The sequence below is a fragment of the Dromaius novaehollandiae genome, chromosome 4 (assembly GCF_036370855.1).
Source record: "Dromaius novaehollandiae isolate bDroNov1 chromosome 4, bDroNov1.hap1, whole genome shotgun sequence".
Classification (NCBI taxonomy): Eukaryota; Metazoa; Chordata; class Aves; order Casuariiformes; family Dromaiidae; genus Dromaius; species Dromaius novaehollandiae.
In genome coordinates, this window is record NC_088101.1 from 68233558 (window position 1) to 68260987 (window position 27430).

Here is a 27430-nt window from a genome sequence, read left to right on the forward strand (position 1 = left end):
GATAATGGATTTGTAGTGGGGCTATGTCTCAAGAATAAAGCCACAATGCATATGCTCACTGGATGAGGGCCTATATTTGTATTTTAAATTTGTCAGGAATCAAAATTAAATGGGGCTAAGCATAATGATATGCAGTCCTAGTATACAGCACTGTTCGACAGCTGCTCTATTGGCCGAACAGAAAGTTTCATCAGATAAACTGTGGTCATCTTTTTGTGCATCTTTTCTGACAGTGGTGGTCCTTAGCTCTGTTTTATGTATCCATAGGTGTCCCAAGGTGATAGACTGAGGCTTGGATTTGGACTGCTTCAGCTCTGACGTCGCAGCAGCAAGCTATCCGCTGACCGAGACTTTGGTCAGACAGCTTGACTTCTCTTAATGTATAAATGAGCCATAGGCATGGCATTTGGGGGCAAAAAGAACATCAGAAAGACTGGTGTTTCCAAACAGAACTATGTTGTGACAGATTGCAAGGGGATCCATTTTGATCCCTTTTACTTCTGCTTCTAGCTCGTAGATTAATGCACTCAGTTGTCACCATTCAGTTTGAAAACAGGCTGTGTTCAGGGATTACCTCTTGACTGTTCCTGGCATCATCAGAAAAACTGACTAGTGTGACTATTTCTTGCTAATTAATGAATTCAGGAAGTCTCGCTAATCTTGTGCTAAGGCACAAAAGCTCCTGCATTCAGAATCCTATGAGATAACATCTTCAGATAAAGTGCGCTACAGGGTAAGCAATCACTTTGTATTTATCTCACAAGGGTGCTGTGAAGATTAATGTGATTCCTTCCTTTGTTCGGAAAGTTTAAAGATGAAAAACGCTAAGCATGTGCCAAATTGAGACCTCTGCGCTTTGCTTGGGTTTGTAGATGGGTGTGTTTGACTCCCATAATGTGAGGCAGCAGATGGAAAGCAGTGAGATTGTTTGTCCTTGTAACGCATGAGAGAACCATATTCCTGTGTATTTCAAAATGCTCCTGTTCTGCAGGTTTGAGCATAGTCAGTGGACAGACTTCGGTTTCTGCATGGTGAAATTGCAGTGAAATTTGGCATTCCTCTGAAATGAGCAGGTGACAGTATACAAATTGTACACTTCTTAGCAGCACTACAAGTCATGCTTTTCTGAAATGACACCGTTTTGTCTTATCTTGTGGATTCTACAGTAAACATGAGTTTGGGAGAGAAGAAATGCTGATTCTAATAAATGTGATAGTCCCTCTTTAAAATTTTGAGGCGCTGTTCAGACCTGACCTATACAATGTCCTCTCCTCCCCTGGTTTCTCTGTCTTATTCTGGTGGAATAGAGAGAGCCTTGTCCACACCCATGCACCTGAATACTCTGGATCAATATTCCCCTGTGAATTCATCACAATACTCTAAATGCTTAAGGGATTTTGATTCTTTTTTTTCTGCATTATATCAAAGTTTAATTTGTCTTTAAGATCTCAAAGCAGCTAAAATGTCTCTTTTAAAACAAGCGAATGAAATTATCTTCTGGCATAGTATAGTGGTCTCTGTAAGGAAAAATTAATCATTTCTTTTTGACCATGTTCATCTACTGCTGGTGATAACTTCATGCAGTGCTCTACTCTGTATGGATTATGTGGGGGCTGAAGTACTTTACTGAACCCTCACACTGAAGAACATTCCTGCTGAGTAACTTTTCATGGTGTCTGATAGTTTATACTAAGACCCTCTGTTTTTGCTAGGGATACATGTTAATGAGCTGCTTTACTTTTTTTGTTTGCTAGCCTTCACCAAACACTGTAGGTCTGGTAGGTGAACTTAGTTGTTTGGTTCTATATAATGTTGTGCTAAGCTAACACTCAGAAGACTAGTTGAAAAGGAGGGAAAAAAGTATTAGTTTTATAGATATTTTTAATTATAATTATTTCTAATTATTATTTTTTATTTTGATTATTTTATAATGGCTTTTTGGTTCTATTAATCAGCTCTGTAAAAATTCTGATTTCTGGTGAAAGCTCCTGAAGGGATGTGAAGGCAAGCATGTCTTTCTTATTTTGCGAAGCCTTGTAAAGTTTTGACTGGTGTGCTTCTGTACTGGGGTTCCTGCCTGGTTTTCAGAGCTGCAGATATTCAGAGGAAGAGAAGGGGTTTTTTGTTTTGTTTTGTTTTTAATGTCAAGTTGCTGCTTAGCAAGTCTTTGATTTTTGCTCTTGTTTCTCTGTGGGGAAATGTGACCCATATTAAGTGTATTTTGCTTAGTATGCCCGAGATCTATAACTTTGGAGGTATTGTATACGTGGTTTTTCAGCTTAAAAACAAAGAATTTTAACTTTTTATAATAAGGAAACTGTAGTGCTAGGGGAGGTCATCAGTTCCTGTACCTTGGAGTGAACTGTGGTCATTGGTAAGCGAAGCAGGCATTTCCTGTATTAATTCCACCATTGCAATCATATGAAAGCATTGGAGGAGAAACTGCAATTATGTTTGCTATCAGTCACACCCATCAAGTATGCTTAACATTTCATCAAACTTTTTTTCTGTCTGTCCTGTAATTCGGTGTTCTTCTTTCTTTGAAGCTGTGTCTGAAAGAAACAGACTATAAACTGCAATGTGGAAATGCTTGTTTGTATTTACAAAATCATTTCTAACTTTAAAGATGTGTTGGAAGTTTCCCTTCCCCCCAACAAAATTTACTTTTTTCAGGCAGTATCTAAAGGTAGAAAGACTTTTTTGTTGTTTTTTGTTGGTTTTTTTAAGTGTCAAGTAAGATTTATGTGTAAGAGAATTGAGAGGTATATTAAAGACTGTTACTATCCATCATTTTTACAGTAGTGTGAAGGAAAATAACACTGTGTGTGTGTGTGGCTAGATTTGCAAAATTGTTAAAGGAGCCAAATTCAAGTGCAGTGCATAATTCCAGGGATGACTATTTGGAGGTACAATTCCTGTCTTCTTGGAGCATCTGCTGAAATTCGGTGCGTCAGTAGTAAAGAATGGAGAACTGTTGCTGCTTGACAGTTATTCACTGACTTAGATTAATAAACAAATATTGATAGGTATTTTCGTCACTGGTTTCAAATATTTGTCTGTAGGTAAAAGTAAAGCTCTTTTCCACCTTCTATTCCCCCAAAAGTTCTTGAGAATTTGAATGAATCTAAGTGGAAAAGGGTTAGGTCTGTGTTCCCATTCCATCGACTCTTTCACTCCTTGGTTTGCTCTGATTTGCATTGCTTTTTTTTTTTCCTACCTAACAAAGGTAGAAAACTTCCCACCAGGTGCTCTCACTTCCTTCTTTTTCTCCTTTCTTCACAGCTTCTAGTGGGATCTTAGCCAATGGTTGCACTTGCTTTTGGTCAGAGGAGAAAGGAATGTGGCGAGGTTATGTCCTGTACTGTAATGGGGGGTCTCAAATCTCTTATGCAAGCTTCCTGGGACTAACATCTGTAAACCAAATTGCTTGTAATGCTGAAGAGGCTGAGGAATAAGGGGAAATGAAGTCACCAGAGAGGAGCAGAACTCCAGAAAGACTTTCTGATATTGGGCAGTTAATTAGATCCTTGAAAGAAGCACTATCTATTATGTAGTATTAAAATAGTTTTATTGAGAGAGAGGAGGAGAAATGGGCAGTTTATATTGTTTTGGACTGTTGTAGAGGCAAGTGAAGATGAAGCAGTAGAAAGGTGTAGAGCTCTACGCCTTTCCCTCCGCTTGCCCACAGCTCAGAAATCTCTCTTCTCCAGTACTTTGGAGTTAAAGTTCTGAATAGTAGAAGAGAGAGAGGGAAGTAAAGTCACTGGCTTTCATAGGAGTCACTTTTAAGGCTTCAGCTTGAGTCAAAAGAAACTGTCAAACAAAGTGAATATAGAAAAGCTGTATTTGACTAATTTTCAGAGTTGTTCTGTGTTACACAAGTAAATGAAATGAGCTTTATTGTCTGCTAAAGTAACTTGTCTTGGATTTCCAAATTCCAAATGAATTCTGTGTTTCTTCCATAAATATTGAAAAGTACTTGCCAGGTGGAAAAACGAATCACCTTTCTCCTTGCATAGATTTCTCCCCTTTCTTCAAAAATACATGCTTACAGGTTCATGCAGCCAGTCCTCCATTGTTAGTTTTATCAGCTTTTGACCATATGGTGGTACGTTTTCTATATATGCCAAAGAAATGATGCCAAGCCCAGGTGTCATTTAAGTATCTTCTTGGCTCTCTTTAAGCCCTATAGAGCACTTAAAAATCAAAAATTTCTCCTTCTATCCACACTTAACTGAGAGCTTTAATGAGGTCTTGCCAAAACCTCTAAAACAGGCAACAATCTAAATTATCTGTTGTATGGAAGCTCTATGCCAGGGAAATGAATAATTGCTGGAGAATCCTTCTGTGACATGGCTCAGTTGTTCTAGCTTAACAGGAGTACGGTAGAAGCTTTGCGTTAAGGAGCAAGTCTATACTTAGCTCACTGTAATGCTCTTAGCATGCTTAAAGGAGGCTGTTTTATTTTGATGTCTGAAATTCTTCATTTAAAGCTTCTTCCAAAATCTCCATCTCTAGTATAAAGGTTTTTGTCACGTTAAGTCATTTATATGACTGACAAATAAAATTCAGCAGAGAATTGCAATCCCAGAGAAATGGTTTTAAAGGAAGTAAATCTGAGAAGGAAGATTTAGTACAGGTACGGTAATGCCTCTCCTGCAGTCAGTGAGAACTGAATTTTGACTTCAGACTACTTGAATGCTGATGTTGTAGCTGTAAACACTGATTAGTGAGATTGAGTTCTTCCCAGGTGTTGGAATTACATGTGCTATTGCAGTGTTAGGACTTGTTCAAATTCATCGTAAAGGGGGACTTTACAAACAGAAGTGTTTCAGAGGGGATTGTGCAAATAGAGTTCCTTTTCACTAACTCAGTCTGGTGGTTGGATGGCCTTTATTGAAAGTCAGTCAGCTTTCTCCAAAAAAATTGCATTTGCAAATTAGCCATAGATGCTTCAGTTTAAATACAATTTCCTGCAAACAGGGGTTCTTTGTTCTTTCTTTTAAACAGCCATTAAGAAGTACCTCTCAGAACCAGTGGTTGAATGTGTTCTAAAGCTGCTTGGTTCGTTCAATATGTGGATAACTATTACTCATTTGTTTAGCTAATAGAAAAGAATTATTCTACCAAAGCATACTTGAAAAACCTTTCGCATTGCTTGAATGGTTGCTCTTTTGAAAATTAGAGGCAGATTAATTTTGGTCCTACGACTGGATGTTTAAGTTGCTTTGATATTACTCTCTTTCCCCAAATTATTTATTTGAAGTCTTTGGGTTTACTAATAATTAAAAAAAAATCTTTAATTTCTTCCAAAGTTGTGGGAAACTTAAATAAATTTCTTCTGAATGCTTTGATATCGGTGCCCTAGAAGTACAAAAACTGTAGCAGTGAATCAGGCTTGTTGTTCATCTAGAAGAATATATCAGATTATTCAGTTATTTTTCCTTTTTAAAAGTTTGAAGCTATCACTGTTTTAGGCCAGTTGCTATTACAAAGTTGGCTAGTAGAAGTCTGGAGCAGCTTTCTTTGTATAGTAATGTACAAAAGTTCCGAGTGATTATAGTTTAATAGTCTAATCCTTCAAACGCTATATTCATGTTGATGGTTTTCTTGGAATGGAAAACATGAAGTGTGGAAATAGCATCTGGTAAACAAGCAGAGAGATCACAGGAATGGGTATTAGACATCACGTTGGTTTGATGGTATATGAGTTTTAAAAGAAAACTCACAAAAATATCCTAGGAGACTGTCAAGTGATAGTGAGAATGAATGAGTGAAAGAGCAGGGAAGAAAAGGAAAGGAAAAGGTACTGAAATAGAAAAATGGGGAAGCTGAAAGAGGAGCACAGCAAGTAGGGACACTAAAACTAAACCTAAAATACCAAGAGGGAAATAGGAGCTATCAGTTGATGTGTTGGCCTCAAACCCACAGACTATGTGTAAGGGTAGCTTAGAAATACTGATTCATGGGGCTTTACCAAGTCATGCTTGGAAGAGCTGAAAATTCTTTTCCCATTTCTTTTTATACCCTTCAGATTTATGGCAATGGATGACATACCTAGCTGACCATAGGCAACATCTTGACAGGTTGCATATTGGGCACTATGATTATAATGCTCGTAGAAGAGATTTCACTGGTAGACTTTTCCTGCACTGAGTCAATTGTCTGTGTATTTGTAAGATGTATTTAGGGGAAAAATGTAATATGCTTTTCCGTAGTATTTGGTCATTTTTCAGGTTTCATGGTGTCCCGATCCAATATTGGGAGGGTTTTATTACAATCCCAAGGACGAGGTTAAGACGCTAAAACCGGTCAAATATCGTACAACCTTTTAACTTCATTTTCCACGAAGTGGGGATAAAAGGTGGGGAAAGGCGAAGGGGAGGTGAAGGGAAGAGAGGAACAAGGGGAAGGGGAAAAGATAGAGAAAGCTGGAAAAGGAGAGAAGAAGCTAGTTACCACCGCTCCGAGGCCAGTGATGTTCTGCTGACTCCATTCGAATTACAGCTCAAGCTGGATGTCTCCGACGAGGGCCCCCAAACAAAGGAATCCCTGGGCAATTATAGCTTTTTCAAATTAAGTTTCCCACCCCTCACGTGGTAGTTCAGACCAATAGTAATATTAGGTCTGGGGTCTCCTGCACCTTATTGGGTTTCATCACTGTCCCTAGGTAGGCTGTTTACTGCTGTGGTTTCTGCTGACAGGTGTGTCTCCATTCCTGGGGTCCTGCCATTGTCTCTCAAGGTCGTGACAAGAGGTGGTAACTCCAGCAATTAGCACTGTTTCAGCAGTACACAGCAATGCAAACTGCTGGTAACTCCCTTATCATTCCAGTTTGAACCAGCTCTCAGGCCATTTTCTTCTAAGTGTGGCCTAAGGCTTCAACAAATTTCGCTACTCATGCCAAGCAAGTTTTATAGAAGTTGTGCTAAGCAGCAATAATTTACAGTCCAGGTCCCAAAGTCTCTGCCTGGTCGTGGTCTGGTTCAGCGCAGGCTCGGTGTGTCCTGGGTGGTCGCAGGGAGACCATTTTGGGGGTCGCAGCAGCTTAGTCCTTTTTCCGCCGGGGACAGATGGCTTGTTCGGGGTTATGGTTTGTTTGCACCTTATGTACCAAGAAATGTTTAAGGCAAAAGTTCACTCATCTGTCCACTACACATGGAAGGAAGAGATTATATTTTTCTTTGGTTACTGACCAAGTTGCTGAAATTTTATTAAAATTGGAGACCAGAGTGCTCACCCTGTTGACTTTTAGGGCAATGTGAATGATAACTTTTGATCTGGATTATTTTGAGGGCTGTTTTGTTTGTTTTTTCCCCAAGTTTTCCCCGATTGAATTCATCTTTAGGTTTCAATGGAACAAATGGTCCTTCTATAGCCCTGACTTTTTCTAGAAATCTGTGTACTGGCTAACAACACAAGTCAGGTTCATGTTTGAAGTTTTGTGCCACTAGACATCCATGGTACAGCTCCATGTAGGGGCAGGGATCTGGGCTGGCATTCTCCTTACAGGATAGGAGTCTACTCTGAACACTATCATAACTATTCCTCAGCTAAGCCTTTTGTCTAATCCCGGGTGAATTTAGAACTTTGTCTAATTATTGTCAAAGTACTTTGTGTTTTGCTCATCCCCTCACCCAAGATACCAGAACTAGTGTGGATATTCTCCCTTTGTTTTGTTTGAGTTTTGTGTGCTCATCTGCGACTTTGTACGCACACATGCTGTGCATATTTCCCACTAATTTAGATACAGGAATCCTGATGGCTTTTGTTATATTTCTGATGAAGCATGTACTCTGGATAAAGATTATTGGCAGATAATGAGTAAATCCAGGATTTCTTTTCAATCACCACATGCACTCCATAAACACAAAATTTTGTCTGCTGTCTGCTACTCTTGTAGGCAAATCTTGTTCAGCTACTGAGTGAGGCTCACGACCGAAACAAACACCTTGGCGAAGAGATTAGAGAGCTTCAACAGAGACTGGGAGAAGTACAAGGGGACAATAAGGTATTATAAAAAATTTTTTTCTTAGTGAATGGCATTGAATGTGTAAACTGAGCTGGAGTTTTGCATTTACTTCTCAGTAAAACAAAGAAATAAATCAAAACAATGGATTACAAACTTCTAGAATATTTGAGTTAAAATAAATGCTCGAAACAGAACAAAAGAAGCCTGTACAGGATACTAGTAAGTGCAGCTTATTATGTATTTGTGTATACTGCTTTTCCCTGTTGTGCTTAGCTATTTATTTTGCATCCAGCTTTGCTTTAGTGGTCTCAGGTTTTCTTTTTTTAAAAAATATATTTAATCAGTGGTATTTCCTCTTGTAAGTGAGTATGGAAACATTTCATCTTCGTCATGTGATATTTTTCATTGTAATGAAATTGCAGAATTTTAGAAGATGATAAAATCAGGGGAGGCATAATATTTGCCCTCAAAAATATGGGGCACATGGTCACAAATGTATATATTCAGCTTTGTATTAAGCCCTCATCCTGTTACCTTTACATAACCAATTTATTTTATTGCTAAATTTAGCAAGTTATATGGAACATTGCTCAAAATCTGCCATTTGGTATTAATCTAACTCCTGTTGTCTCTGTTAATTGAAATATTTAAACTCAAGCCAAATCTGTGTAACATTCACAGCTGGAGCTGTGTGCAGAAGTACATTCAGAGATCAAACTAGTGAGAGGCTGACTTTGAGACCAGTTGGGGTGGATAGCAAAGTAGTAAAAGACAAAACAAACAGTGGATGACAACTTTCTTTCCCTCAGCTGAAGTTTGAAAAGTTACAGGTTTTAAAAATGTGAATAAAAGTAGTTTGGCTTTTAATTTTTCAGGTGGGGGGTTTGTTTGTTTTGGTGGTTTTATGGGGTTTTTAACATACATATGTTATGATAATATGCTTTTATTCATCATTTGTCACAGGTGTCTTTTTTGGGGGTGTGCATGGGGAATTGGGGAAACAGTCAGATAAGACCTTAACTTTTAGTATCCATGACATGCAGTGTAACTTGCTCAAGTCTTTAAAGAGCAACTCCTTCAGTGTTTCTTTTTGTTTGCCTGTTACTGTTTGAACTATACTACAGTTCTGAGGACAGTGCCTGGCAGTTCTATAGTACCAAAAGAAACCATGAGAGAGTAAGTACCTTGGGCAAATGGTGCTTTTTCAGCCACTTGGCGTTATGTTATGCCATACAGCCTTTCCCAAGCCAGTTCTGGACAGCTAACAGGGGTTTGTTAGTCCAAACAAACACAAAGGTAGTACAGTTATAAAGCCTTATACAATTATAATGAGCTACTTCATGGGTATTACATCATACTGACATGTAGCCTTAGAGGGCTCACCGTACCTTTAATTTGAAGTCTGACTGTAATTGTGGAGATTACAATTGTGTAATCCGTTGTATACTGATCCAAATGCTACATCCCTGCAAACCTCTTGAGACAAGAGGCCACAGGGTCCCGGTACTGCAAGTATTATATTCTATCTGTTTGTGTACCTGTGGATAGGTGTGTTACACATTTAAATGCAGATGTCTCCAAGCCACTGAGCAGGGGCTTATAAATAAGCTTTTTACCCTCACCTGGGACTTTATTAGGAGGTCCAAGATCTTCATTGCATGTTTTGTATTGCAGATTTGAAGGGTGGGGCACTATTTTTTACTGCAGTCCTGTTTCAGGAGATATCAGTGAATTCCTTATAACAATATGATCTTAGTAACATGGAGCCCACTTCTTTATGCTCTGAGCTGGTTTTGCTTGGGTTTGTCTTTGCAGATTAACTTGATATTAGCTGGCCATCTTTGTGAAATCTATATTCTGGGCATGAATTTAAATTAATGACCCTCAGAAGGAATGGAACAATACACAAAGAGTCATTCCGCCCACCGTGCTCCTCTCCAAAAGGTGTAAAATAGTGCATCATTTTAAAAAAAAAAAAAAAAAAAAAAAGGGAGGAGGAAGGAATCGCATCAGACAGGGGATTAATTTAGACTAGGGTTTTCATTTTTGGCACACATTCTTCACTTCCCTAGTACATGAGAAATAGAGCTTATTTTAGAGTCAGGTTGCTGTTTTTTGAAGTGCCTAAAAAAGGATTGCCATCTCTCTGAGGGATTTAACGCTTTCCTGCTGTGTCAGATTTTGCTCCCTTCTAGCTTTGGTGATAAAATTCTGGGCTTGTTCCCGAAGCCATTCTGTTCTGCTCATCCATTCTCCTGTACTGGCAGCTGGGTTACTTCAGGAACTGAAGTCCAGATAATGCATGGTATATACAAAAACAAAGAACTGTAATAATTTGCTTGTTCTTACATTTTTTCCCTGCATTCTTCTCTCTGCTTTTTTCCGAAGTGAGGGAGGGCATCCTGCCCAGCTGGTCTACGTCAACCTTACTTCTGGCAAGAGATGAACAAACAGCTGCTTTTGCAGCAAGTGAAGCTGCTTATGGATGAACAATTCTGCCTGTGTCTGAGCAGGGGTGACTCATGCAGGCTTTGTCACTGAATGGCAAGGGCTTTGTAGGACTGAAAAAGAAAAAACTCTTTTAAAATATCATACATTAGCTCTATTGATAAATGTTTTGATGGCTTGACTTGTTTTTACTTGCTTTAATGTTTGCTGCTATGAGGATCCAGTCACTTGTATTAGCAAAAAGACATTAAAGTGATGACCAGTTACTTGCTGTTGAAATCATGTTAAATATGTAGTCGGTTAGGCAATAGCAAACTACTTATATTTGGTTTAACTGGGCTATTTTTTTTCTTTAATTCAGCTGGAATTCTCATGGCACGAATAATAAAACATCTTCAGGCAGTCTCCAGAAGGATTTGTTGCTGCAGCTTTGGAAGTGCTGCAACAGTTACACTGCAGCATTCCAGCAACAGATTTCTAAGACTATTTATTTTTATGATTGATCACAATCTCTTATCAACTCTGACACATGAAAACTATTCAGTGTTTGAGATATTTATTTGGAAAGCCTTCTCCTTCCTAACATTCAGCCAGTAATGCTTGGAGAACAGTTACTGAAACTTAGAGAAGGGTAGTTATGAAATCTCATTCTTTCTCTTAAAGGGGAGAAAATGGAAAGCATGAGAGAAACTGGAGGCTTCTGGAAGACTAGATGACTCAGTTGCCTCCACTTGAATTCCTGCCCACACAAAGAAATGATTTTGTGAGCTGTCGAGGGCAGTGCTAAGTGAGAGGAAGATGCTTGATGAGTGGAAAACAATACCTGCGGTATTACTGACAGTTCGTTATTATAAGGCAGACAATCATTTATGCAGTAACAGTGCAAAAAGTTAAATGTAGTGCATATGTTTTGGCAGAACTGGGACTTTATGTAACAAATTTACATAGTTTTGGTCCACGTTTTAAGATTTTGCAGGCAACATGGTGTAGGTAATTGCTGTCAGTGACTGCGGCTAAGTGTGATGGTTGCTGTCTTCCATGAACAGCGTACTGTTTGTGCTTGTTTTCCTTTTCCTTCTGCATGTTTTGTTGGTAATCAAGCTCTTGAAACTCTTTGGTACGGGCGTTGTCTGTGGTCTCCCAGCCTGCACCACAGCTATGTCCAGGGCACTGTGGTGCTCCTACGGAGATGCTACACTTATGAATAATTATTTTAGCCAAATTATTGTCATTGATGAAAACAAAAAGGCTGCAATATTTAAATAATGTAGACTGGTGGCTCACTGCGTTGGTTGTTTTTGCTAACAGTATGTGGTTCTTGACACACGGGAGCTACCGGTGGTGAAGTGCAGACCATGTAAGCCCGTGCTGCTGCTGCGGATGCTGCTCGCAGGACCGTGCGGGGTGGCAGTACCCTCTTCTGCCGCTGCCGCGTGACGTCGAGCAGTTCTTCCCTCAGTGAAGCCGGAACGGCAGAAATAAAAATACTGCAGCCAGAGGGCAGGTGTATAAAATTTATCATAAAGCACTAAAATATGAAATAAACCCTTAACCCTCTGGCATAACACTTAGTGTCTCTTTGGGTCACAGCGTTTTAAGAGAAGAATTTTATAGCAGGTGGTGCTGCCTCCTGAGACACTCACAGTACAGAATTAAAGGACTTGGCCTGTTCTGCCCTGTCAACTCCCTGATTGGCCAACTGTCTGGAAGAAGCACTCTGTCGTTTTATGGATTGGCAGTTTCTTTTATTTTATGTATGTTTGTAATGTTTCTTTTACTGGCTGAATTTGGATTTCTGAAGCATTCTTTCCCTAAGACTTCATATGTTGTTTACCCTCAAACTTATTAGTAAATAAAGAGCCTGCCTTTTATTGGCAGACTGTTTGACCTTGTGAGTAATAATTGCTTACAGATATAATTGCATCTTATGCCTCAGCCCCTCCGGGCTGGAGGAGGGTTGCTCATGGGGTGAGTCACTGCGCTGATGCCGTTCCCAGCCCGCGGAGAGGTTCTGCCCTGCTGCAGGCACTGACGTCCTCCGTAAAGACTGATTTCCCCCTCCCGCTCCCAGGTTTTCTGAACAAGGCTGAGTCTCTATTATTACCTTTGTTTCTTGTTGCCCTTCTCACTGAGCACTGAGAGAGATTCTCAAAATATGAATTAATCACTTTATCATGCCTTTTCCTCATCAGCCTTGTAGCATTTAAAAAAATTACCCCATAGCTATGAAACCGTTCCAGAATTTGCTAGTTGCTGTTTTGGCTTACTGGTTTGTTGTTTGTTTTGAAAAAGTGTTTAGGAATTATATCTTCTATGACCCATTCAGCTATACTGACTGTGCAGTAGTTTGTACTTTCCCTATGGGCAGAGGATTACGTAGTTTGCCAAAAATAGTTACCTTTGGGGCTACTGCTTTCCCTTAACAAATGAACTGCTTATCAGAACAAGTTGTGCTAGCTTCATTGAGTTGCACTGAACTGGAGCTGAAATAAGTGGGGAGGATCATTTTGGTAGTCTGTCTTGCATCAGCAGGATTTTAATTGGCACATTGCAGCCATGGTGACTGGCACCCCATAAATACCAAAGATAGATTTTAATGTACAGTCTTCCCCTTTCAGAAGATTGATTTTTCTAACTCCGCAATGTAATAATGCACATTAATTTCTTGGTGCAGTTGAAAATGTGGGGAAAGTCAGGAGGGTTATCATAGCGGGTTTCTCTAGTCTCTGTGGAGCTCCTACAAATTAGGCCATGGGGAGGCGACTCTTTTGCCTAGTTGTACACAGTATGAACAACTGTAAATGCTGCATGCTGTTATTTTACTCCTTCGTAATTCTTGAAAGGTAATCCTCATGATAGTTGCTATCCAACTCAGATATTGAATATGACTGACTTAATTTAAGTCAGACTGTTTTGAAGAGGCACAAAGCTGATGAGTTGATTAACTGTTTGTGGATTTTGGCCAAGTCCTGTGTTGCTGGTGCATCTTTTTGTTTTTAATGTGAATTAACTTTTGTGAGTGATCAAAAAATAATGGACAAACAAATGTATAAACAGCTGTTTATGCTACTTCTGCATTGGGGTATTACAGTGGGATTTTGTTTAAGTGGTGTAGGAAAGGTGAAGCTGAGCAAGCCACTTTGTGCCTTTTTTTTTCTTATCTAGGAAAAGATAAGTGCTTATTTTCTGCTGCAGGCAATTTTAAGGCCTATATATGAAAATGGCATTCTGAGAAGTCTCTAGTTTTAGTCTGACCAGAATTAGTTTCCGTCACTTTTAGAAACATTGACATTTCTGTGTTTCCTTGGGCTTTCATCATTTGTATAGTCTGGTGACGATTATTGCAGGGTCTAATGCAGCTCCTGCTGATGCTTTGGGGGTTTGACTGGAATTTTTCACTGAGAACAGCATCGAGTCCTCAGCTCAGAAAATTCCCTCTGGTTTAAATAATATAAGCTTTCTGGCTTGGAAGAGATGACATCTGTGACAGCTTTACTCTTTCTAATGCTGATGTGCGCTAATGCTACAGCCTGTGTTTTCTTGCTTATGGAGTCTGTCTTTGTAATTGCAGCTCCTTCGAATGACAATAGCAAAGCAAAGACTTGGAGATGAAGAAGTTGGGGCTCGCCACTTTGCAGCGCATGAACGTGAAGACCTTGTTCAACAACTGGAGAAAGCTCGAGAACAAGTAATAACTGCATGGGTGTATACTGTGGTTGTTTACAGAGCAGGTGTGGCAGCAAGTAAATGACTGTTTCTGTTGTGTTTTGATGGCTAGTAGCTGATTAACAGCACAAATAGTGGTGAGGGTGCTGGGATTTTTACTGAAATAGCTCTTACTGTGCACTAACTTGAACATGCGTACATAGTAAGAGTGAGTTGCCTCACCTCAGAAATTCCTCCTCCTCTAGATTATTCATTCTCCTCTTTTTATAACGCTCAGCAACACCTGGTGGCAACTCAGTGTTGTCAATGAAAGAGATTCCTTAGTGAAAACTGTTAGAAGTGTGGTATTCAACACAGTATAATACCGTGACTGATGCATCTCTTAAATATATTCTCTGAATCAAATTTCCTGTAGAAGTGTGAATTTTTCCTCCTCTTCCTCCTGCCTCTTAACCATTCTTTCCCCTTGTTTGAAAATTTCTTGCATCAGACCTCTTTTCCCTCCCTCAAGGCCATATTAATATTACGTACCATGTACTACCCAACCTGTCAGACTCTTTCCCTGATGTTGGTACATAGCTTTCAGGAGGGTTTTTTGGGTTTGTGTTTTCTGTCATTCCCACACTCATTCCTACCAGTGTCAGTTCTGTCCTGACTGAGCCATTCGGTGACTCAGGAGGAGGTGCGTATTTCTCGTTCTTCAGAGTGCAACAGGACTGTTCACTATATTTGCTCTTCTTCTGATAAGATTCTTTCTCTGATATCTCTGTTCCTGAGTTCTCTTCTCTCCTCCATCGCCTGCCTTCTTTTCACTTTGTCTTTTGTTACCTTCTCGGGTTTATCAGTGTTGTCCGAGGCGGCAATGAAGACTTCTCATCACATTGCAGACTTCTTTCACATTCAGTTTTCTCTCCTTGAAGGATTGAGGCACTTTGTCCTTGGGTATGTTTCATACTGGACTCCTTTATCCCTTTGCTTAATAGCGAAGTTCACCCTGTCAACTCAATCCTCGCTTACGGTGTGCTTTTCTCAGTTCCTTTTCTTATTCTATGGAACTTTGTTGCTGAAAATCCCATAATTAGTACAACCTCCCCCTTACAGACTTTCTTTTTTTCTTTAGCTTCCAAGTTTGCCAACTTCTAATTCAGCTGAGTTCATTTCTGGAGTCCCAGAAGTTACGTGCTAAAAGCAGCTTAGTGCGTTTGTAGCAGAATGTATGAATTAAGCTTCTTTTTGCTGTTATATTTTAGTCATTTTCTAGAAATTTTGTGAACAAGTCTAACTGCTAAAGTTATTTAACTTCAGATTAATGAAATGGCACCAAAATAGAATAAAAATAATTTTAAAAGAATATTGTTGCAAGTGTGACCAAAACAAAATGGCAGTCATTGGGATTTTTCTTTTCTTCCTTGTCAATAAAATCTAAGAGGTGAATATGCGGAGGGGGGGAGGATGGAAATACAGGTATGTGAATATTCAAGTCAGTAGTTACAGAAGTGCTGCAGCAAAGCTATGATCAGAACTTTTCTTACTGTACTGTCAGCAGTACCACTGAGGACAATAATCGCGTTGTAAGTGTACTTAAATGAATATATTTTCGATACAACATATTCTGATTTCTTCTCCAGAGCTTTAAGGATATTTTGAATTTTGCTTGTCTTTTATGAATTGCTAGTGGGCTTTTGCAGGATGGGGGTTTTAAGCTTTGGAAACAGTTTTGACCTTCCAAAAATCAAACCTGTTTTGAAGTACTTGGTGCTGTTTTCAGTTTAAGCTCTGTGTAGTCTTTGGTTTAAACTTCAAAAAAGTAATACAGTTCTCCTTTCTTCTCAGATCGAGACTCTGAGACATGATCTTCAATCTGCACTGGATGAGTTAGAGGATGTGAAAGAAGAGCGCTCTTTTTACCAAGATAAGGGCGACAGACTAAACCAAGAACTTAATCATGTTCTAGGAGGGCATGAAAACCGTATCATTGACATAGATGCTTTGTGTATGGAGAACAGGTGAGTGCATGGCAGACTTTACTGTTCCCCTAGAGTAAGTAGTGTATTGTTACCGCTGGAGCTTCAGGAAGTTGATCACAAGAAAACTTTAAAGAAAATACATCCAGGAATAAAAGTTAAGAGATTTTGTTAATTCCTTTGTTGTGTTTTGTTCTACTCTAGCTAACCATCAAATAATGCTGAGAAAGTTATGCTGCGGGAAATTACCAGTGCTTTATTTGCCTACAGAGATGTCAGTAATATTCCCAAACATAGATAAACAAGGAGAAGCAAGAGAAGTACAGACCTGTTCATTCCCATCACTGTATGACATCAGAAGCAAGAACATTAAAATCAGTGTCTTCTGAAACTCATAGTGAGCTGTAATGGGTTAATCTTGAGTTGGAGGCGGGGACTTTGAGTACCCTGAGTTAAGTTTTGGATACAGTTCTCACCACAGGGAGAGCTTGTCAACATGAGGTGATTTGCCAACACTGTGCTGGTGAAATCCCCCATGTAGATACGCCTTAATATTTTTGTCACTTCCTTGGAAAAAGAACGTATTTTATGTTCTCTGCTAGGACAGCAAAGAAGAGTCACCGGCCACAAGAGGTACCTCCCTTAATGTCAACAATTGCCTTAAAGTTAAATAGAGCTTGTAAGACACTGTCCACTTACAAATACTTAGACTTGAGGTAGGATAGTGCGATACCAAAGGTATTACTTCCTCCCAGCAACTCCAGGTTTGCTTCCTGTTTTGCATGGCTTGCAGAGTTCTGTATCAATTTAACTCTCTCCCCCTCCTGCCCAAGATACTGCTGTGAGTTTTTTTCTCCAAAATAGTTAAATTGGCACAAACCCCAGTACAGCTGCTGTACATGAAAAAGGGTGTTATATATGCCCTTTATATGTGAAAAAATGTTTTTCTATATGGAAATAGTTGCCTGGTCCAAGTGCATAAACTTCATAAGGAGGAACTGTACTGTTTCAGTTATTTGCTTACCACTTTTCAACCATGCTGTTAAATTTCCTACTTTGTGATTGCTAATGAGACATGCTGTGTAAATGATTGATATTGCAGTTGAAAAGCTCTGCATAGCCAAGTCTTGTGTTGACACGTATACAAATCTTCAAGTGTCCATCTCACAAACCTTCAAGTGCAGAGGACACAAGTAAATGCTTCCTTACTAAATACTTCCTGTAGACATAAATAGATCCTTCCAGCTCCCCTCCCCAAGCTCCTGAGGATGAAAATAAAATGGTTTTGCAGCATGCTTGATAAATCTAACACAAGGGCAGCCTGGTTTTCTGATGCTGTTTTTTTGCCTACTTAAACTTTTATGGGGTTAAGAGTAATAAGATTTCGTTACTTTATACTTCAGAAAACCATAGAAGGAAGAGAATTCCATCCATGGTTCAAAAACAGGAGGTGCCAAATAGTAGAGAGACACAATAACACTTGAATGTAACATGGTGTAAATTATTATGGTTTTTTTCAGGTATCTTCAGGAGAGATTAAAGCAACTTCAAGAGGAAGTCAACCTTCTTAAGTCTAATATTACTAAATACAAGGTAGAGTCCGCTAATTTATCATCTGAACTGTGCTCCATTATTCATAGAGATCATTATTGTTTATTCTTATGTTTATGTGCATTTAAAGAGCAAAATAGTATCTTCAAAGAAAAATGCAGCATTAACATTCTGATAATATTAGTACTTATACATATTATATGCCAAATAATCTTCCTTGTAGGCTTCTCAGCCAATGTAGTATCAAGTGATACCTTTAGGAATATCTTGAAAAGTGAATGAAACATCTTTCCTAAGTTCTTTGGCTCCTGCTGGGGAGCCTCCCAACCTACTGGTAAGTGAAAAGTAGAGGGGTCATGCAGCATGTGGTGAATGAGTACAGCTGTGTTTCTGTCACAAGTAGTTCTGTCTCCTTGCTCCCTAACGATAGAATTATTTCTTGATGAATCTTAATAGTTGCAAAGTCTTTATTATTTCTCCTTTTCTGGGATAAGATATATGCTGTTTTGCATTAAATCTTCAGGAATGAGCCCTGAGGGCAAAATATTCTTGCTCTTCCCTGAAGGCAAGCAGCCTGCTTTTTTCTCCATGTGATTTTGGGGTGTTGGAGGGGATGTCTGCTTGTCAGAGCATGGGAAGGTTTGTCTTAGTCAGTAGGACTTCTTAACTAGTTAGATCACTGTGAAGCAGTCACAGCACTAATTGCTTTTTATGCATGAGCAAAGATCCTTAAAGTATTGCCAACTTCATTTCAGTGTCTATTTACTCTTATGACTTGAGTGTCTCAGAGTGCGAGTTAGCAGTTTATAAGAGAATTGAGAAACACAGTGGTCTCTTGGGTTTCACAGAACTGTAAAGGTTTTGGAACAGCTGAACTTTTGTAGCAGGATCGTGATTGTGCTGCAGACTCCTAAAAGTCAGTATTTGCTACTGAAAAAGCTTCCAGAAACTATGTTTGGTAGAGGGGTTTGTTTGGGTTTTCCTTTTGAAGCCTACCCAAAGAAATGTTGGGGGAAGTCTGATTTCATTCCCAGCTGACATTCTCCACAGGATATTGCAACATCTTCACTGGCACTCATCAGTTTATTCAGAAATAGGCAAATCTTAAAAATGCATGAGGGGTGGAGGAGGAGTGGGAGGGAATACAATGAAGTCATTGTAATGAGACAGAATGAGTCTTTTAACATTTCAAAGACTGTTTTGGCTAGAGAATTTAATACTCCAGAAGGATCACATCCCTAAAGAATAGTATGGGTATAGCTTCAGGCTCTGTGGGGAAGTTCTGAGACCAAAATCTAAAGTATCAGATCCTTTACTCTTAATGAAAGGATTTGGGGCTATTGTTTTTCTAAAAATATAATATTTATTGTTTCCTTAGAATGCACTAGAGAGACGAAAAAATTCAAAGACTCAGAGTAGATCCAGTAGCAGTGCTCTGACTGGAGTCCTTTCTGCAAAGCAAGGTATTACATAGATGCAGCATGGTGTTGCATATCTTACTGAGTTCCACCTATCTTACCTCTTGATTTCTATTACTTTTCCTCACCAACCAAACCAAAATCTTTCTTCTCTTTCACATTTGTTATCACGTGCTAATTTTTTGTCCTTTCCTCAGTTGACTTGATGATATAAAATTTCCCTCCTAATACCGCTTCTCCTTTTGTTACTCTTGCCATTCATTCTCTCCCCAGTCAGTTGGATCAAGTCTGGTTTTTTTTATCTCTAAGCCCCTCTGCAACTTCGACCCTGAGAAATCACTTCTTTATTCATCTCTTAGCTCTGCTAACAATGACAGTCCCAATGCATATTCCAGTAAAAAATACATTGGGGCAGGGGAAAGGTGCTAAGTTGGATTTTCTGCTCCTGTTGTTGGAAGCATTATGTTTAGATCTTTTGCAAAAAATCTTTTTACCCCATGTTTCTTCACGAGTAGGGAAACAGAGTAATCCCTTTTTTTCCTCCCTTTCAAACAAAAATTCAAGATTAGAAAAGAAGCAAAAAGCAGAATATTAGAGAAAATTCTTCTCCGTGCCAAAGTGTCCCTTACACCCTACTGTTTTCTCTTTCTTCATGTGTAGGTACATTCACATATACAAATGCACATGAGATCAGTAATGTTTGTCATTGTAGGTTGAAACTCAGTTTTCTGGGTTTGACTCCTTGTGTCCTCTTCTCTGTTTACTTGCATACATATATATAAGGAGGAGGGGCCAGACTCTAGTTACAGAAGTTAATGATACTAGTGAACTTGCTAATGCGGTTGAGAAGTTAACAGGCTCTAAGCTGTAGAGGAAGAGTTCATGGGTAGCAGTATTTTCACATCAATCTGAAATAACCTGAAGGTTGTAATAATTCTAAAAAGTAATATAAAAGCTTCCTTGTGGGCTTGTGTTTTAATGTAGAAGGGAGAGAAATACCCCACTTCTACCATCTGTATGCCTCAGTGGCGTAGAAGAATGAGTTTTTTTCCTGCGGAACAAAAATTACTTTTCCGAAAGCAGAATTAAGTTAGCAGAAAATATGTCTGCCTATACTTGTTTTAGCAATTGCTGTGAAATAACAATCAGCTCCAAAAGCCACCACCTTCATGCCAGCTGGGTATTGTATTTCTGGTCTTCATTTTTGTTTGTTAATTGAGGGAAAATCTTTATTCATTTAAGCAATAGGAATAGTTCTTTAATGCTAAGTAAATGTTTGTGTCACATCTCTGTGCATGAGAAGCCGAAACTCATTTGTGTTTTTAACATTATAGTCCAAGAATTGTTGTCGGAGGATCAAGGATGTAGCCTGCCAGCCACACCACAGTCCATTTCAGATCTCAAATCACTGGCCACTGCATTGCTGGAGACTATCCACGAGAAAAACATGATCATACAACACCAAAGGCAAACCAACAAGTAGGTTGCATGACTTATAAGTAAAGGAGAATTTACCAAGCTGTGAAAAAAATCATAGTTTTGCGGAACTTTTAGGGAAATGGGAAAGAGAGTCTGTTTTCCAGAAGATCCATTGTCATTGTTAACAAGGGGGCTCTTTCATTTTGAGAACACAAAGATCAGCTATGTGTTTAGAGAAAAATTACATTTTAAAAACAAAGTCTGGGGTTTGCAGCATAGTTCATCAGCCCCTGCTAGGAAAGGATTGGGTGACTGCTCAGATTAAAAACAAGTGATAGGAAACCATTTGGTTTCTAATAATGCAGAGGGAGTTCTAGCAGAAAGTATGTTGGGAGGGCCGAAGAAAAGGTGCCAGGAGGAAGGACACCCTTGAATTGGAGGAAAAGGTAGCTGCTGAATTTATCACTAATGTAAGAATTTGCTGAAGAACATTCGTGGGAATAGTAAATCTTGCACCTAGGAATCTGAAAAGACTGAATGTGACATTTGACAGAGGTCAGGAGCCTATGGGTCATACAGCTGATAGCCGTTGCTCCTAGAGGTACTTTGCCAAAAGTTTTAGGAGATAAACACAGTTGGATTGCAACTGCATGATTTTTTAAAATCTGAACTGAACTTTCAAGAAGGAGAATTTGTTTACTCCTAACTGTTCTACTAATCAGTAGAATTCTTTGTATCCTGCACAGCACCTATCATGACAGAATGTAATCATCTTTGACACATTTTCTGACACTCTGATATTATTGTCCTTATGTAATGTATGAAAATCAGAGCTAGGAAGTGTTCTTTGATTCTGTGCTCAGTTTTTTTGCGACACTGAGTCACTACTGGTAATCAGAGGTTATTCAGGCTTCTCAAAGGCACATCAGGACCAGATGCCAGAAACAGGCAGGCATCATTCATGGAAGGAAGGAGTACTACTGAAATAAACTGTTACACTAGAATGGATTATTCATTTTGAAAATTGATAACTCTGATACGAGACAGAATCCATTGCATATTTCTTAGTGATGTGGCAACAGAGGTGGAGGAGCAGTTTATAGTCACTCTTAAATACTCTTGAGAAAGCAAATGCCTAATCAGCTGAAGGGAGACTAAAGCAGTGAAAACGTAGCCTGCATCTAATTGGTGGCAGCTCAGCAACCTCATGTCTGCAAGCATATCATGGAACAGGACTTCCTTTACTGAGCAGTGTTAATGAAGGAGCTAATGCCCTGTTAAACACCTGCTCACTCCCTTATTACTGGTAATGTAACACCTGAAGGAAAACATCTAGAGAATAACTTTTGTTATTCCAGGTTTAATCAATCTTTTGCCTTTTACATCCTGGTTCTGTGCCATTCTTGGTGTTCTAGTTTGCATATTCTTGCCTATAACTGCAGCAAATGTCTTCTTTAATATTATGCCTTTTTTTTTGATCACAGGCAGTCCCTTGCATCTCTCGAATGTATGAATGTGATAATGGCTCTACCTTCTGATACCACTCTCTCTGTTTTAAACTATGAAGTATGGATTTTCCTAAGATAAGCCTTCACAAGGAGATACTGTTCTTCTAGCTGCTTTCCAAGATGGTCGTATATAGCCAGTAGAGAGTTGTGTGTGTGCACAAACTAATGTTTTGTGCACAACAGAAACATCAGCTTATAGAATAGAGGGAGGTGATAATCTACCCCTTTCCTGAGTGAGGGGTGCTCAGAATTTTGGTGGCGTATTCAGTTTAGGATGCTTCAGGGGAAAAAAAAAAGAATAATAAATCTTGGGCAAGTTGAGTGAAAATCCTCACAAACACTCCTGTGTAGAATGCTTATCCTTTCTGTTATCTCTGGCTTTTGCTGTATTTTGAAAGCTTTTAAGGAGCTAGGAGGAATGGGACCTACTTCATGTAGAAGCATCTGAGATGCAAAAGGGCTACAGTGAAAAAGAGAAATGCAGGCAGGATATCAGGGAAAAACATCCTTTATTTGAGGTGTGTTAGTTGGTTGTTTGGGACACTTATTTGCAATGTAAAAGGTTACTAGTAAAGACTACTGACTTCTGAAAATGGGGAAGAACCTGCCCTGCTGTTGGAGAAGGTTAGAGTGAGGTCAGTGCACAGGTAAAGCCAGCAAGTCCGTAGAGAAATGGGTACTAGTAGAAGATCCATTCTTTTGTTTTGGAGAAGGTGTTCTGTTCTAAGTAGGGAAGTTGAGAAGAAAGTGGGGCCACAAAGAAATGTAATGACAAAAGGTTTTACATAAATCAGAAGGTAGAAGTCTTCTCCTTTATCCTGCTATCCCGTTTGCCTGGCTTTCCCTGTGCAAAGAGCATGTTCAGAGGATACCGTTACTCATTCATACTGTTGGGTAAAGAATATGAGATTCTGTTGGGTAAAGAGTGTGAGCTTTTGGGATGGTTGTTTCATTCAGGGAAGAAGTTTTACTTCTGATATTTGATTGATCAATCAGTTAGTGATTCTGTTACCAATAAATGAGAATCTTCAGACCATATGAACTCATTTGCCTCTGAACAGTTAACCTGCTCTGAAGTCAAAACCTGTTTTGCTGCTTGAAGATTGGGGTATGGCTATTTAAGTTTACGATAACAGAATAGTAGATATGCTTTTTGATTAACTGATGCTATAACAGGATAATGGTTCTTTTTTTTTTAGTTAGATTAGATTTTGGATGTACTGTAGAAGATGGCTTTCTGCTGTTACACTGTTGTTATAACCATCCACTGCCACTTGCTCTTGGAACAGACACGCTTTTATTGGCTTTTATTATTGCTGCCTTTCTAAATATGTGGCAAGATGAAGAGAACTGTAGGAATATGTGCCTAGGAGTGACTGGCCTAAATCCAGCCTTTAATTTTTTTCAGCCCCATGTTTAAGGAAAATAAGTGTTTTCTGAAGAAAGGAGGTCAGTTCTTATAGGTGATTGGTAGCTACTATTGCTAACGTATAAGCAGTGTCCCACATTTTTCCTCACAAACACATTAGCTTAATTTGAAAAGGTAGTCCTAAATGAATTCTGCATGCAGTAAGATATTGCAAGATTAAATAGTTACAGAAATGCAAAAATAAACAGCTCTAACTCTGCCTAGAAAAATCTTTCTGGCTTCCAGCAGCAATTAATAGTTTATTTATATTCTGTTTTAGCACAATTTGTTCATGAATTTGCCAGCACCCATGCAAGCCAGATGAGTTTAGAAATTGCTCTGCCACTGAGACATGTTGCACTAATTTTAATGTCTTTAACTTGGTTGAGCTCAGTCATGGCCAAAATAACAAAAAGGATTGTGTCAATCTGTAGCTGAGTAAATGCTTCCATGTGATGTATAGAACTGGATGTGCAACAGTGACAGGCCCTATTTACAGACATTTGGGTGAGTGTATCTGTATGAGGGTATATGCCTTCTATAATAAGATCTACATTGAAGGTGAGGTGCATAGATTGCAGGTGCTGTGCATCAGCATGTCTCCCTTGAGGTTATGCCCAGGTGTGTTGGAAGGTATGGAAGAGCTAGGAGGGAGCTCCTGAATTTGTAGGGGAGCACTGCTGCTGTTATGTGAGCAACAGAAACAACAGATTTCTGTAAAACGTCATCCTGGAGAAAGGTTTAGGCTAACTACAATGTTGCACTAGGCACAGGACTAAATGACCACAGAAATAGCTATCAGCACCTTTGTTGGTGACATGAAGTTGTACTGGGCAATATCTTTTTCCCCTTTCCTGCCCTGGAACTACTGGTGAATTATTAGCATGACTGTTGAGAAAATTTGGGGTTTTTGCTGGCAAAAATGCTAAATTCATGACCCTCATTTGTGATGGCAAATCATTAGCCCCATAAGGTTTGTTTTGTTGACTCTCTTGTTGCACTAACATGTAGAGATGGAAGTCTTGCATGATCTTTGTTCCCTGCCCCTCTGAGCAAGGGGCACTCAGTAGTCTTCAGCCGACCTTTAGTAGGCCCTTTGAGCAGGGAGACAGGAGTCATCTCCCTGCGTGCAAGCTAGAGCCCTTTGAAGGTTGCTCTCTGCCTTTCTCCATGAGCTCTGTTCCTTTCTACTGCTGAGAGTGGCCTCTAGATGTCCAGTGGCTGGACACCTAGGAGACTGGGCCATAAGTTGCGATATGAAAATAGAATTATTAAGACTGAGTTTCTCATACCAGAAGGAAGTATTTTGAAAGCAAAATCCAGACTCCATCAATTTTGATTGTGTTTGGAAAAGACAGTTAGTAGATCCATCATAACCTTGGTGGCCTGTTTAATTACTGTGTTTCAAAGGAGGAATAAACATAACTGCTCCCAAATGTTTTCTCTCTTCTGCTTGTAAACATCATGGGCTGTTTGCCCTTTAATTGTTACAGACCCCTGCACATCTCAGTGCTCTCTTTGATATTTATTATAAACCTTTCCTTTCTCTTTTTATATGAATTCTCTCTCTCATCTTAATGTTTTTGTAACCTTTAAAATATTGCAGGCTTTTATTTTGTCATTGCAGAGTCCTCATAGTAGAGTTTTAAAAAAATATTTTGTCCTTGTTAATCATTTTTTCAAGGCCCTTTGATTCTTGCTTCTGTTTTTCCTGCCCTTCCCCAATTCTGCCATCTTGTCAGTGATGACAGTCCCAGTATGCTCAGATGTCTGCAGCATAAAACCATATGTGGAGAGATTGCTGTGCCGTGTTACACAGCTCCAGTGGGCAGGGAAAGACACTGTTGCCTTGCTGCGTTGTGATATGCTGCTTCTGAGCCTTCAGTTCAAATTTAACTGACTTACCCTGTTGCTGTAATTTGATGAGTACAGCTTGCTCTCCATTATCTCTGCCATGGGGTTTGGAATTGCTGTCTCATCTAGGTTTCTCACTCTATTGCACATTGTTTGGGATTTGTTTAAAGACTTCTAACTCTAGGAGACTTGGCCTTGCCTGTGAGAGAAACACTTTCAAAAATTCATTGCAAAAAGCTTTCTTTGCAAGATAAAAATCATTTGATCCTGGGAGAGAATTAAGACTAAAAGTTAAATCCAGCAGGAGAGCTAACTGCAAATAGCATTTATGTAGGGATCAGATAAAAAAGAAGAGATGGCCCAAGAAGTGTAGTGAAAACTAAGAGTGGGCGATAAGGGCTATAAAGTGTTTGAAGCTTTTTAGTAAGGAAGAAAGCAGAATTCAGTACTAAAATAAAAGATTTAGTAAAAAAGCTATTCCTTGCCCTATTGAGCTAGACAAACCTCTGTGAATAAAACAGTAGGCCAAAAGTGTGTCTCAAAACTTCAAAATCAGTACAGATGTTGTCTTGAGTTTTACATAATCTGTTTGCATAGCTTTACCTCCTGATTTCAGCCTGTAGAGAAAATAAAAGTAGCCTGAAAAGGGGGTATTTGCAGGTAAGGAAATGGAAATGCTGTGAATTGCTATTGTTTGTCTTTAAAGTAGAGCACAGGTCAAATGTCCAGTACCTCCTAGACATTTTTTTTCTTATCACTGGATATTAGGCAACTATATTTCACTTTCTCAAAGCTTTGAGAGAGGTTATGCATTGCCATTAGTGAAAAGAAAAATATTAATAACTTTACTGCACTAAGTAACACTTTAAGAATTCAGCTGCACTCATGTAAGCAATTGGGTTTTGGTTAGATCACTATAATGAGAAATCTCATCTCAGCTAAGTATCCCTGGTTTTTCTTTTTTTTTTTTTTTCTTTTTTTTCAAAGAATTCTAGGTAATCGAGTGGCAGAACTAGAAAAGAAGTTAAGAACTTTGGAAATTGCTGGCTTGTGGAGTCTTCCAGGTTAGTAGAAATTCACAAGAATAGCTTCCATTATTTAGTTTTGAAGGGTATATTTGCATTTAAGAAAAGCTTGTCTATAATTTTTTTTAATGACAGTGATTTTGCAAATGTGGTGTTCAGCACATTTGCAAAATTAGAAACCTCTAATAAATGTTAAGTTGAAACTAAAAATCACTAGACTCTTTAAGATCGATTTCAAAGATGTATACTGTTTGAAGGCAAAAAGAAAATTGAACTATTTTGAGTGGTTGTATAAAATGATACACTGAGGATATTAGCAATTATCTTTTTCAATAAATTTTATTTATTAATTTTGTACTTTCTGTAATTTCCATAGGGTTTATTGCTGTATATTTTCATATTTTTCTGTAGAATCATAAAAGCTGAGAAATTGTAAATGTAAAAGATCTTAAATTTTCTAGGCTATCTCTCTAGAGCAGGATTATTCGTGGTAGCATCTTCTTAAATTTTGCATTTGGTTTTAAATTACTCCAGTAATGGGAGATTAATCTGTTTCCTAATAGACCTTGCTATTAGGAAAATGTGCAATATTTAATTTACATTTATTTTTTGCTTCTTTTTTTCCCATTACACCTAACTGTATCTCCTTCAACCACTGTAAAGTATTAGTCTCCATTGTTGGTGTTTGCACCATTAGGTATTTCTGTTTACAGTTTTCAGTTGTTACAGTTTTCACCAGTGCTACTGGTGGTGGGAACTAGTGTGCTTTAGGCTTCTAGTTTTTTGACTCTCTGTTATTTAGCACTAAACTTTCCATGGAGAAGAAAGCATTCGACAAAGCTGAAGAGACGTTGTGACAAACCTATGCTGTTCAACTTTTTGGACTGATAGGGTGTATTTCCACTTTAGCTTGTCCATTGTAGGCCTTTCTGAAGTTTCGCCTTTCTGAAGTTTCACCTTTCTGAAATTGTTTCTCTCTGTCATTGATACTTCCCAGAACTGAAGGCCACAAATTTGTTCCCATGGAGTGCACTTCAGTTAGTCACCTAGCGTATGTAGTATGATGAGTGCATTTGTCCCTTTCCACCTTTCCCAAATGCAGGCGAAATATTTGTCTAGGCTCTGCCAATGCAGTTTGTACATTAGTACAAATGTGTATCATAAACATACTGATTTAATGCACTGCAGGGTTTTTTC

General features: G+C 38.9%; 1 protein-coding gene across 3 annotated transcripts in view; it reads left to right on the top strand.

Annotated features, from left to right (window-relative positions):
• Nucleotides 1-27430, top strand: part of CCDC149 (coiled-coil domain containing 149) — a 54072-nt gene that overhangs the window by 13906 nt on the left and 12736 nt on the right. For all 3 annotated transcript variants that reach the window (XM_064511351.1, XM_064511350.1, XM_064511349.1), the window contains exons 4-10: nucleotides 7904-8011; nucleotides 13992-14108; nucleotides 15920-16092; nucleotides 17571-17643; nucleotides 18980-19064; nucleotides 20354-20498; nucleotides 26196-26272. In XM_064511351.1, the coding sequence (XP_064367421.1) occupies nucleotides 7904-8011; nucleotides 13992-14108; nucleotides 15920-16092; nucleotides 17571-17643; nucleotides 18980-19064; nucleotides 20354-20498; nucleotides 26196-26272 (778 nt within the window). The remainder of the gene's footprint in view (nucleotides 1-7903; nucleotides 8012-13991; nucleotides 14109-15919; nucleotides 16093-17570; nucleotides 17644-18979; nucleotides 19065-20353; nucleotides 20499-26195; nucleotides 26273-27430) is intronic.